General features: G+C 40.4%; 1 protein-coding gene across 1 annotated transcript in view; it reads left to right on the top strand.

The window, feature by feature from the left end:
- Window positions 1-1,901: 1,901 nt before the first annotated feature.
- The window catches only part of LOC139630131 (rho-related GTP-binding protein RhoA-D), a 16,897-nt gene continuing 5,388 nt past the window's right edge, over window positions 1,902-13,410 (top strand). The window contains exons 1-3 of the mRNA XM_071493267.1: window positions 1,902-2,105; window positions 9,834-9,991; window positions 13,051-13,171. Of these exons, the coding sequence (XP_071349368.1) occupies window positions 9,836-9,991; window positions 13,051-13,171 (277 nt within the window). The 5' untranslated portion in view covers window positions 1,902-2,105; window positions 9,834-9,835. The remainder of the gene's footprint in view (window positions 2,106-9,833; window positions 9,992-13,050; window positions 13,172-13,410) is intronic.

Below are 13,410 nucleotides of genomic sequence, written 5' to 3'. Positions count from 1 at the left end.
GTTATTCAAATCTTTATTTGTAAAGTAAACCAAAACAAAGCTGGTAACACACGTAGTGGAGTAGAGGAACAAGGTACAGTACCCAAGCAAATGTATTTAGCTTATTCCCACCACTGATCATCAGTCTATAAAAAGTAAAATATATATATAATATATTATATAATATATATAAATATAAAAAGTATATAGGCCTATCAATATTAATGTTTTTCTGTGTCAAGACATAGATTTTTATGTTTGTTTTTTGTTGTTGTTTGTTTTGTTTTTTTCCAGAGGAGCAAACTGGTGAGATCCACACCCATCCCTCCTGTTGCACGGATCCTCTTGTACTACAGATGATGTCATCTTTGACCGGGGAGGGGAGGAGGGACCTGGGTGACTCCAGCGCCCGCAGAAGCTCCGTCAAATTAGATAGAGGTAACCATAACACAACCGGAAATACAGACATTAGCCTTCAAAATAACAGCGTAAACTTTGGTTTCACTTTAGGAATGGAAACCGTATTGGAGAGTATAAAGCAAAAAAACTTCAGCTGATATAAGGAGGAATCATAACATTCAAATTTGAGTCAATAATATTAAACGATAAGCTCTGATTATATATCTTTAAAATCCAAAGGCCTGGACTAACGAGACTATAGAGATCATCTGCTGTGAGGAGATTATTTGACAAATCATGTCATTCATGGTTGATTCCTGTTCAGGAAATCAATACTCAACTTCTCAACTGTGTTCCACTATGTTTTATGTTTCACTTTTGGATAGATCAGTGAAGTCAGTGAAGTCACAGCAGGTGTTTTCCACTGACATCTAATGGAAAACACCTCATGTGACATCATTGGTTGTGTTTTAGCCAGAAGTGTAACATTAAAGGTTTCAGTGCAAAAGAACAGATCAGTTTCCTGCCCTCTGTGAGAAAGTGCTGATTGATTTTCACACTCACGGCCAGGGACCACCCCATGACATAATGTGTTTAAGGCTCATTATTTCATTTTTTTTAAAACAGATTTTCACTGGTAAAATAACTGAATGTTTTCTGGTTTAAGCTGTCGTTTATCTGTATTTTATATACGTGTTGTCCCGTACAAAAACTAGAACATCCCCACCACAGCCCTTTTGTGACAAGAGCAGTGAATAAAATAAACTCACAATGTCAAGGAACATTAGTTGAATATTTACAATAGCCAGCTGAAATGTGATAAAAGTATAAAAAATATCTAGTTAAGTATAAAGTAAAACAAAAAGAATTAAGACAAAATTCGGTTAAGATACAGAAACATGCACAATTTTCAAAACAATCTCAAATAGACTAATCAAAATTTAAAAATTGTGTTGATGAGCCCAGAAGTTTCCGTCATTTTCAACAAAAGTCCAAAACCAATAATTAATTGTATTAAAAAGTATTGTTTGTGTAGCCAAAGCCTGATATATCATGCTCTTTGTGCCAATCCAAAACGCATTATAAACACATACATAAGCCACACCATTGGGCTGGGTGTTTCTTCATGTCAATGAGTGTGGGAATTGTAGGTTATTTTGAGGCAGTCCTGCTGCTGTAAGTACTTACTTAACTAATACGTATTGATGCTGAAAATAGTTCCCAGCAAATACACTGTTTATTCCTCTTTGAGTGGCGTTTGCTCATGACAACAGTGTCCAGCAATTATAGAGAAGTATTTAGTCTTTCCTTATATATTTTTTATATTTTTTGTGAGACGTTTATGGCTGAGAAGCACAAACAGGAAAGAGAAGTCAGATCATATTAAGAGACTGGCTGATACACGGTTGGAGATTTGTTGACAGTAATCAAAAAACATTGAATAACGCCAGCCTCTTCCTCTAAGATCTGCTTGTCTTCTTTTATTCTGAAAGGCCGAAACGGAAGCCGCAGCCTGTAAGCCCAGCTGCGTTTGTCGCTGCTGTCGGTGGGAGGGTCCTGCTCGCCTGCCCCGGTTTCCAGCACCGTCTCTCTGTAAAATTAGCGAATACTGCAGCAAGAAGTGAGTGTGTCTTTATGTGGTGTGTGTGTGTGTGTGTGCCACGACTAAGAGGAAAGAGCAAGCGGGGATTAATCTTTATAAAAACCTCTCATCTGGCTGGCGACAGGTAATAATGAAACGAAGGCTGCACTTTGACTGAATATTCTTATTTGACACTAATTATAGCTCACTTACTTGTGTGAGGGAACAAGGTGGTGGCTTGTCCTCGTACTAAGATTCGCCTTTTCCCCGCTAAGGTAATAGTTTAATCTGTGACGGTGCGATGGTAATAATGAAGTACATCCAGTGAGGTTGTGGTGTGTTTCTGTGCAACTGTTGATAGGTTCGTTGCTGGTAGTTTCAAAGTCAAAGCAGCAGATCAGATCCTGTTGGTATGTACAGTCTGTCCAAGTGCTGCGACCTCAATAAGCAACTCCGCATGGCAAATCTCTTAATGAGCCATTTCTATTCCCGGGGATCACTTAATTTCCTCATTATTAAGACTGTCATTGCTCATAAGGCGATGCTTGAAGTGCCAACAATGATGAAACACTACAAAAACATGTTTAGGATGAAACCTGAGACCATGAGAGAGTAATTAGGCTTCATTGTGTTGAGGAAAGATTTCAGTGCTAATTCAGGTCTTATTCATAATTTAAGAATCACGTAAATTGATAATATATTGTGATCATCCTCCTGTATATGTTCATATTTATTGGAAAGCCAAAATACATGTGGAATCTGTGCAAAATCTATTCTTGATACACTTGCTGATATACAAGTGCAGAAAAAAAATCTATTACTCAAAAGGCAGAAAATTAATGACAGTGTTTAAGACTTGAGATAATAGAGTTCTTGTTTAAGTAATATATTAAGGGAAAAATGCCAAATACTCACATATTAGTATTTAAATTGGGCTGTGAGAACCTGTGGTGGAGATTCTTAATTATCTTATGACATTTTTGCATCAATTAGATAGATTAATCAACAATGAATATAATTCCAGCCCTGAAAACTATGGACAAATGTAATTTGCTCAAAATATGTTGTGCATCAGCAAGTCCATCTATGTATTTGTGCCTTTGTGCCTTCACAATGTGTTGGATGTGCTGTATATAGTTGGGTTGCAACTCATTTTGTTATCGATTAATCTGTTGATTATTTTTCAATTACTTATTTGGATTTTAAAACTAAATATTGGGTAAAAATGTTCATCGCAGTTTGCTACAGCTGAGGATGCCATCTTCAAATTACTTGGTTTTTACGATTGTAAAGTTTAAAGATGTTCAAATTAATGATAGAAAACAGAGAACAGCAGCGAATTTGATCAAATGAACCCGCTGAATTTTTGGTATATTTGCTCGGAAAATTACCTAAATGATTATCAATAGTAATTGGCAGCAAGTTTGATATTAATTAATTGTTAAAGTGACAAAAAATGCCAGAAATCTTCTGGTTCCAGTTTCACAAATGTGAAAGTAAAGTAAATATTTGGGTTTTGTCCTCCTGGTCAGAGAGGACGTGTTTATTCAACAGTGAATGATCACCCAATTAATTGAAAAAATAGCAGATTAATCAGAAATGAAAATAACAATTAGCTGCAGCCCTAGAGTGTACAGACCTTGTGCTCTCTCCTGGGGGAACACAAGTGTCCATGCTCAGTAAATCTGTTGGAGTCCTCTCAGCCAGCCAGTCAGTCCTTTTTGTCTGCTTATGACCTGAATTACTTTACAAAAGTGAGCCGTGAGGTGTCAGTTCTCTCAAAGCCAGGTGGCGTATCCTCTGCCTGGGAGTTTGGTCTTCACGCTGCTCAAGTCTCTCGTCTGACCCCGCTTCCTCTCTCCAAGCTTTAAGAGCAGGAGTATCTGTGAGTGTCTTATCTTACCTTTAGAGTATTTAGAAATGAATGGCTGTTTGACAGAAGCCGTGAAGGTGACCAGGCTGCAGGTCATTCAGCCGATGCGGTGATTAGTCAGTCTGTAGTTGTAAGAGTCGTGTGATAGGCCCAGCCATGCTGTCGAGGATACCATAACCACATGAATTTGCAGAAATAGTTTGAGCTTATCTGCTTATTAGTATTCGCTTATTTGCTTTCGCAGAGAGATTAATGACAACATCAATACCACACTCAGAGATGGTTAGCTTAGCATAAAGACTGGACACAGGAGGAAACAGCTAGATTGTTTGTTCCACTTTATTCCACCTTATTCTACCTTCAGGTCAGGGGGCGGTGACTTCCTGCAGCTTTGTTATTATGAGGTTGCCAGGAAGGGAGGAGGAGTCTCCTAAATGCTAAGATAAGCTAACTGGCTGCCGGCTGTAGCTTCATATTTACCATAAAAATATTAGAATGGTATCAATCTTCTCATCTAACTCTTTGAAAAAAAGCAAGCATGAGTATATTATATACTATATTCTTGTATTTCCCCAAATCTTGAGCTATTCTTTTAACACAAGTCTCATTATGTGAGAAAATCTCTTTTAAGTTACTTTTCTATTCAGTTTAGGACCTGAAAAACTCTCGATTTCCGTTGCATGGATAAATAGGTTGTTGTTCTCAAGAGGCCCTAATAGAAAGATCATAGCTGGTTTCATTTCATGGGCTGGGCATTTCCAGTGGGTGTACCAGTAAAGTCATGACTCAGTGAGACTAAAGAGCTGGTGCATTTGCAATATACGCCCAAAGAATGTGAGAAGCTGACCTGATCTGCTGTGTGTGTTTCTGCTGTTGTGTAAGCGAGCTCAGAACTCACATTTCAGTTTTATGCACTTGAGTCCAGGGCTTATTGTAGTCGGGGATGTCTACATTATATTCATATAAATGCTTGATGTGAAACAACAGGTATTTAATGAAGCTTTCTGGGCTGTCAGCAACTGTCTGATTTCACATGTGATCTGTTGTCTGCAGCCTGCTGTCAGATTTACTCAGACAAAATGTTTTTACATTAGGGTTACGGTGGTGTGGACAGCTGGTGTCGCAGGCTGTCTGCTCTGTCTCAGCCACAGCCTCTGCCAGTTTATGAACTTTGGCCCATTTCTCAGACACACTTGCAGAGGTGAGGCAAATTCTTGCACGCCTTCAGAGCAAAGGGTTTCTCTCTTCCTGTTAGTTTGTGTGTCTTGAGGAAAACAATAGGAAAAAAACACTTAGTGGTCCTGAATACCATGTTTCTGAAGTATATGAAAAGTTCTGTGTTGTTCCGTGGAGATTCAGGCTAGACTTGTAATCTCTGGGTGAATGTTTATCGTTCAAACTGACAAAAAGTCCAAATCCAGCCTTGCTTTTATTACTCTGTTAGTTATGAAGCCCTTATCTACAATGACAGTTTGACTGAGCTCCTTGGGGAAAAAAACAAACTAGGAAATAACTTTTCAATATTGGTATCAGCTGATCTGCAACTTTCTGAGTGTAGTGTGATATAATCAAGGAGGCTGCACCCTGGGAAGCCTGTTCGACGAGCAAAGCAACCTTGCTTGGACTCATTTCCTGTTATATGTTTGCTAGTGTGCAGAACCTCAGAACAAAAAAAGCCATCATCATCGTTACATCAGAAACAACAGGCCTTTGATTGGTGGGATGCTTGATGTATGTTGATAATAAACTCATATGAGCCTTGAAAGGCAGCTCTACCTCACTGGTCCAGGTCACGCTCTGCTCTTAGCTAACTCTGCTCAGCTTGTTGCATAACTCCTATTGGCCCCTAAGCCTCAGGAAACCTCCTTAGCGAAAGAGAGAGGTTGTGTGTTCATTAACCCGGGCATTGCTCAAATAGCTGTAGGAAGAAATGGTGCTTTGCTTTACTATGCATTTTAAAGGCTCCAATGTTGTTCTTGGATCAAGTTCTTATGTGCCTGAGAGCGTTCACGTCACACTTTGTCTAGGGACGCTCCCATGTACTGCTGAGGCGTCCATACTTTCTCCACACCTGTTAACTTTTGGTTGGCAATTAACTATTTTTCATTATGAATTAATCTGAGTTACTTTTACCATTAATTGTTTCGTTAATAAAGCACCCAAAAATAGTGAAAAGTGGTTATTGCAGTTTACTGGATTAAAGTTTTACATCTTCAATTTACTTTTATTTTGTCAACCAATGGTTTAAAATCCTAAAGTATTAAATTTGTAATGCCATAAAAGTGAGAAAAAAGCAACAATTACTATAATATATTATATGCAGATAAATGGTGTCAACTGACTGCATTGCAACAAAAATTGAGCCTGGTTCAACTTTTTTGCTGTAACAGATTTTTTGCTCTCTGCATTCGCTACAACTGGCTCCATTCAAATAAATGAGGGAGCTGGGTGTTTTTTGCACAGAGATAAACTCAGTCTGAACACCTTTAACAATTCTTCTTTCAAAGGGCCATGAGCCAAAAGTTTGAAACCACGGCAAGAAGAATGTACTAATAGATCAGCAGCTTCTGTCACTGTGTCAAGTTGCATATTTGTTCCCATGCAACCTCAGCTAAAAGATCGGTCAACTACAGTTCAGTCAGTTCAGTATTATGCAGTGTTATTTTTTTTGAAACTTTGCTTACGGTATGTCAACCTGTGCGTGACACAGCGTTCCCGTCTCACAGTTATAGTTGGTCTTCCGTCAACCTCAGCATGACTGAAGGCTTTATGAATGTGTTCTAGCATATCTCTCCGCACCAGCGGTGACGTCTTGGTTGTGTCGTGTAGAATCACAGTTATAGGTAAACAAAAATGTCTGCACCCGGAACCGACTGATGTTTATGCGGAGCCGACAGAATGATGTTGAGCTATTTCTTCTTTTGTCACGGTTTCCATGACTACGCTTAATCTCTCAGTGACACCTTTGCTTTCGTTCGATAGTGTGCGGGTCAAAGTTGAGCCAGCGGATACTGTCCGGTTGCGGATAGCTGGTTTCCATTCACATGTCATATTGAATCGGAGTGAGCTCAGGCTTTGATATGAAAGTGGTGAGGATGAATGGCAGTTGAAGATGAACAGGTTTTGATCGTGAAATCGTTTGCGGCTGGCAACCACTTAAGTCTCTCCTCAGCATGTTGCGTTTCCATCAGTTCCTAAATTGAGGGTATCGGTCATGGGTAGCTGGAGTATTCAGTACAGTTTGTGACTATATGGGACATTTTCACACATAATTTCCTTTTGCCAATGTGTCAAGATGTTCCTTCATTGGCTTCGATTATCACTGCCACCAAGGACAACCTATGATTGTGTTCTGCAAAGAGAGGGACTGTGTGCATGTGTATATATATATATATATATATGTGTGTGTGTGAGTGAGCATGCGTGCATGTGTTGCGTTGCCTCTGGCAGCCCTCTCTGTGTCCCGGCTCTGCTGAGGCCTGTCCAAACAGAACTGCAGCCAAAAGCTCCTCCCAAGCTTCACAGAACAGGAAGTGGATTGTTTTGTTTCACAGGGTGAGCCTCCAAGGCCATGGCACTGCTGTCTCCCACTTGTTTGGCTTTGAACCCATCATCTCGTTCATGCTATCTCTGGTCCAGTTCTCTGGAGAGCACAAGATACTGTGCAGTTTTTGTGGAGTCATTATTCATCCCAATATCAAACCCATTTGAAGAAGGACAGAGGAGGAATCTTTGTTCTCATTTAATATTCTCTTTTTTGTTAAAATAAAAAAATTAAATCTCTGTAAGAGCATTTGCAGCTGAAGTGGATGATCATTTTTGGTTGTCATTTACAGTTTATCCGGTCCATTTACCCACTTGTCTTTCAGTACATTTTAAATGGAAAAGGAGTGAACACACTACCAGTATTTGCTGCAGTGTCCTAAATTCAAAGTCAGGTCTTTGGCGCCTCTTGGCAAAGCCTCCCTGCAGCTGTAACTCAGTACATGGCACCAGAAGGAGTGGGCTTTTGAGCAAAAGGCAGAAACATAATTAAACCATGATCACAATTTCTGCAAGAAGGAGAGAATAACCAAGATGTTAATAAAACTGCCAAACAAAAAATAAATAAATAAATGCACCCAGAATTTCCAGTATGACTGCTGTTTATGCCAAGTCTTAATACCCATGGAAACACTCTTGGGTAATAATTTCCTCTTCTGCGTACTTCTTTTTCTTTTTACTCTTTCCAGGGTTTCTTTGCTCACTTTGCATTTCAACCCATTTATTCTTATACCAGTTTGCAGTTTATATTGTATATGCCATATATTTCAGTTTTCATGAAAGTATGCATTCATTCATGTAAGAGGTACTGATCTTCTTATCCAACTCCTGGCAAGAACAGCAATAAGTATATTTCTATACAATTTTTATTTTATAAAATCCATGTAATCTGTGGTGTCCTGTTCATCTTGTTGTATATGTAAACTCAGCTATTTAATAAAGTGTAAACAGCATACTGAGTTCAATGATCTGTTAATATGCTGACAGATATTATCTTAAAAATGTCAGATGATTGAGATATTAATTTTACACATCCTCCAGCTCTGAATGGAAGAAGTTATTTTTTATGAGCCATCTTGATGAAACTGGTGACAGTAATGCTCTGATCTGTTGCGATACCAAGTCACTAACAGTTTGACAAATAACTTCAGGCCTTATTCATGATTATTTTTTGCAGTTTGATGCTACTCAGTGAAAGGACTGGTGCTGCTTTGCATCCAAGCGGAGATTAAAAATTAGGGTAGACTCAACCCAGTGTTTTGCCCGGAGCTCTAAAAGATGAATTCCCCCCTGATAAGTGGGTGCCCTCGTGAAGAGGATGGCTGTCAAGACTGTCTGGCAGAAAGTAGATGAGGTGAGGAGCCAAATGACTATATGCACAGCTGCTCCCAGGCAGCAGGGCTCCAGCTCATCCATCAGCAGCACTAGTAACTCATCCTCACTCAGCCTGCTCCAACTAAACTAGCCTAGCCCTACTCAGGGGTTGTTGCAGAAATCCTTCTTGGATTCAAGCAAAATGCTTGTATGTTTTTTTTTTGTTTGTTTGTTTGTTTTTTATTTTTATTTTTGTGCACTAAAACATGCTCGCAACTCTCTAAGCCCCATGTAAGAAATGTCACCTCAACACTGGCACAACATATGGGCTGGCAGGTTTAGCTCTTGTTCCTTTAATGCAAATTCATTTTGAGAGAATTATATTATGCCACTATCAAAGTATTCCTGAAGAGAGCTGAAGAATCATATGCATGGATGAAAAGCAGTAGTGTTCTAGGACACCAGCAAGTACTGCACCAGCTGCTCTGATTTCCTGGACACTTTCTTTTTCCACACAAGTTGCAGAGGGAAACAAACAGGGTGGAGTAGGAGCCTGATACTACATTACTTCATGTCCCAGCTTGTCTCAACACCCCTCCTCTCTTTCTCCTCTCCCTCACTTGACTACCTTCCTCCTCCTCCTCCTCCACCTCCTCCTCCTCCTCTTCCGTCCTTCCTGTAGCTTTGTAGTCTAGACTTGGCACTAGGGATTCAAGGTCTGGGACTGCAGTTGCCTGTGACAACGTGCAGATCACAGAGCACACTCCCTGAGGTGTAATGTGATGCAGCACTGTCAGTCAGAAATGTCAGAGCAGTCGCTTGACTGTCGCAGCATGAGCAGAGAAAGTTTGTGCTCGACATTGTATTCTTTATTTTTGTCTTGTCTTCCTGCGACCTATACAAATATTTAAATATCTGTACTGCAGAACACACAAGCAGATGACAAAGTGTGTCTGTGTTGTTTGGCCCATTTGTTCAGCATGACAGATTAAATCTCCCTCAACGGCAAAAAAAAAAAAGAAAAAAAAGTTTTGTTTTCCTTTTGTGGTTGTGCTGATAATTTTGGCACTCAACACTGTTTCTTTTTTTGAATGTCTATCTGTGATGAATTCTTGTAAAGACGCTCTTCTTGTTTCCCGACAGAGATGGCAGCCATTCGGAAGAAGCTGGTGATCGTTGGGGATGGAGCTTGCGGAAAAACATGTCTTCTAATTGTTTTCAGCAAGGATCAGTTTCCTGAAGTCTACGTCCCGACGGTGTTTGAGAACTACATCGCTGATATCGAGGTTGATGGAAAGCAGGTTCGTACATTTGACATCAGGTACATAGAAAGTCCTTCAGTTTGTGTTATAATCAACACTGTACTCAAAGTAATAATACGAATGGCCTAATTTACCTCTCACTAAGCCCCGCCCCCCTTAGATACTGTTGCTACCCCTGTCTAGCTTTCTATTCCCGCACTGAGCATACAGTGTACAATTATAATGATGACAGATTTATCACTCGGAGTTCTTAGTAAAAAAAAAACTGCATCTTTACCAGATGATACATGTAGTAGATAGAGAAACAGCCTTGGTCTTGCACTGAAGTCTAAAGCTGAGTCATTCCAGTATTAAAAGTATAATAAGGAAAATTGTAACATCATTTTTTTTATTTTTTATTCCAATATGAGGACACATACTTTGACAAGGTTAGCGTCATACTTAACTGTTTGGATTTCCAGTAAAGAGAAGGACAGAGCTGCTAACATTAGTCTAAACTCTGAGAGCACCCAGGACCTCCACACAGTGGGGAGATACTACACAGTGGATGTACTCAGAAGGACGCGTTCTGGGAAGTAACGCTACGTTAGGTTACAACTGTAGGTAGTTAGGTAGTTAGCCTGAGAGGCTAACCTTTGCGTCTAACATTAGATCAGATAAAAACACAATTTAATCCTTACACCTTTGCTGTTGTATTTTTGTTTTTGTAAAGGCTAAAACAAAAACACCCCCCATCAAACATTTCATTACCAGAGTATTTACAGAACATCACGCATACGACAGCCCCATGCACACCTTTTTAACGTGGCGCTCGTCAGACCTGCCATGCCAAGCTGTGCTCGCTAAGCTGTGATTGGATAATCACTGTTTGGGAGAGGGTTTGGTCAGTTACATATGCTCTGCCTGAAGTCATTCCCTCATTCACTGATTCACTTCTTATGCAACATCCTCAATAGTTCACTGTAGCAAGTGGTAAACCGAGCTGTGGGACACTCATCACTGACAGGTGTAGAGTCTTGTTCCACTGTGGGAATTTGTGTGGGCACACTGACCTTAGGTGGTCTGTTCATTACTTTGTTCCATTTCTGGTTTTGTTTTGTAACTACCGGTCACAACTGCCAACTGTATTAAACCTCAGAAGTCTTGGCCTGCATTGGTTCACACAGCTGACTATTAAGTTCTAAAAGTGGGGAACAAACATCCACAAAAAACTAGCTACTTTTTCTTCTAGCTCTGTCAGTCCTTCACACTGTGGATTGTATAACAAAACCTCTCAGGTATTTGCTGAAATATGGTGCATGGTGATCACAGGCAGCCGACACAATGTGACACATTACCACTTCAGGTGCAGACAGGAAGCCAACAGATAAAATAACAAAGTCAGAGCACTTTCCTATTGCTGACACGCATTATTTCAATATAGTGCATACATTTCACTCTCATACACAGATAAAATGGTAGAGGGTGAATAAAGTGCGTTATATAATAAATAGGGAGTGGTTTCTGACACAGCCAGAGTTATTAAACTAACTACATTGAAGTCTTACTCCCGAGGGTGAGTGACGTCTTGAATTTGAGTCACAGGGAGCTGCCAGCGAGGGTCCAGCCTGAGCTGCAGATGGCTCATTTTGTCAAAGGGTTTTGTTCTCTTGAGCTGACCGCTGCTGCAGGATCACTGCTTGGCAAAACAGGAAATGACTCTACTTCCCAGCTTCCTGTTCAGACAGGGAACAGGGACGTCTCCTGGCAGTCCCCCTGCCTCCCTCAGGACCCTCCTCCTGCCCGATAAACCTCTCTCATTTCCTGTCCCAGTTGCACTTACATGTGGGGGGGGCAAGCAGGGGGTTAAGCATTGTGTTCTGGACAGGAAATATAAACTTGGGGTTTTAAGCTGGAAATCGGTTCAGGGGAAGGAGATAATTTTGGCAAAGATATGACGGCTTCTTTGGTTATCCCTCCTGCAACTCTCCAGAGGATGGCAGTCCCATAAGAATTAGACCATTATGCAACCAGCTGAAATAGATTTGTGATCTCAGCCCCTAAATTTGACTTTTTACCCCCCTTGAAGGTAAAAGACATTCTCTTTCTCTCACCCACGGTGAATTGAGCAGATTCTAAAAATAGCATTTTTTTTCCCCCTCTTTCTTTTCCTCCCCAAAGTCTGCAGCTTTACACAAGTCCAATGGGAACGTAACTGCTCTGGTTGCTCATGCAGCCTCAACAGTGTGCAGCCACCTCCCACCCGCTGCCTCTGCAAACTTCTATTTTGGGATACTTGACTGATACATGTGCCTGCTGTGGGCATACCATAATCTATTGTAATGCAGTAGTTCCAGTATTCAAAACTTTGCAAAAGTTTCTCTCCCCCTGAACACAGTGAGTCAGCTTAGGAGCAGAGTCAAAGTGAAAGCTGGCTGCTAATGCCCGTACGGGGACAGAAGGTATCTGGTTTGATGCTCACTAATCTCCCACTTTCCCTAATTGAATTAATCAGTGGTGTGATGGGATGAGGCCAGTCCCTGAGTTCATTTCCACAACACTCACAACATTACAGACTTATGAAGCCCTGATTAGGTCAGAGCTACAGTAGTGATGACAAGCAAATATCTGTACTCTGTATCTCTCACATACAAGGAAAGCAGCTTGCGTGAAACATGCACATCATATATGATTGTCAAAATGGAAGCTATGTATGGCCAGAGGAGAAAAATGTCCCAAAGTTAATTGATCTAAACCTTATTCACTTCCTGGTGTTTAAAGCATTTCCCTTTGGGAAAATTACTGCCTCAAGGTTCATTCGTCATCTTCCAAATAGCCATGGCTCTCAGAGGAGAACAAAAGATATGTCATCACTGATGATGTCGTGACTGGTTAAATGTTTGTGTATTCATCTGGAATGATGAGCGACATAACATCAGCTCTGGGTAAACAGCTGATTTTTATATTAGGTCTCAAGGCACCGTCCTGTTACAAAATTTTCAAGAAATGACACGAATGAATCATGGAGAGAATAAGGAGTAAAAGCCAAGATTAATCCACCTTGGTGTGCAGTGTGTATTTGCCATCTTTTACAAAGTGTTTCTTTTGTTTCGTCCCAGGTGGAGCTGGCACTGTGGGATACTGCAGGCCAAGAGGACTACGACAGGTTGAGGCCTCTCTCCTACCCCGACACTGATGTCATCCTCATGTGCTTCTCCATCGACAGCCCTGACAGTTTAGGTAAGGACCTGCTGGCATACAGTGTCCTAATTTAAAATGTTTTATTTGTAAAACCTTTATTTAAACATCTAAATTAGATAAACCTGGCCAAGATGGCAGCAGCACAGAAAGTGGATAGCCTGTGATAGTTATACAGTATGATAGCCTGTAGAAAAACTTGACTAATGCTGTATAAAAGTGATATTTTGTTATCATAGCAGTCTTCACAGAATCAAGGCAGTTCATATGAGCTAAGCAAG

Source organism: Trachinotus anak, unplaced genomic scaffold, assembly GCF_046630095.1.
Source record: "Trachinotus anak isolate AG129_WGS33_773 ecotype Australia unplaced genomic scaffold, CSIRO_AGI_Tana_v1 ptg000013l, whole genome shotgun sequence".
Lineage (NCBI taxonomy): Eukaryota > Metazoa > Chordata > Actinopteri > Carangiformes > Carangidae > Trachinotus > Trachinotus anak.
The sequence above is the reverse complement of the archived record's forward strand: the minus strand, read 5'-3'. Positions and strand labels throughout refer to the sequence as shown.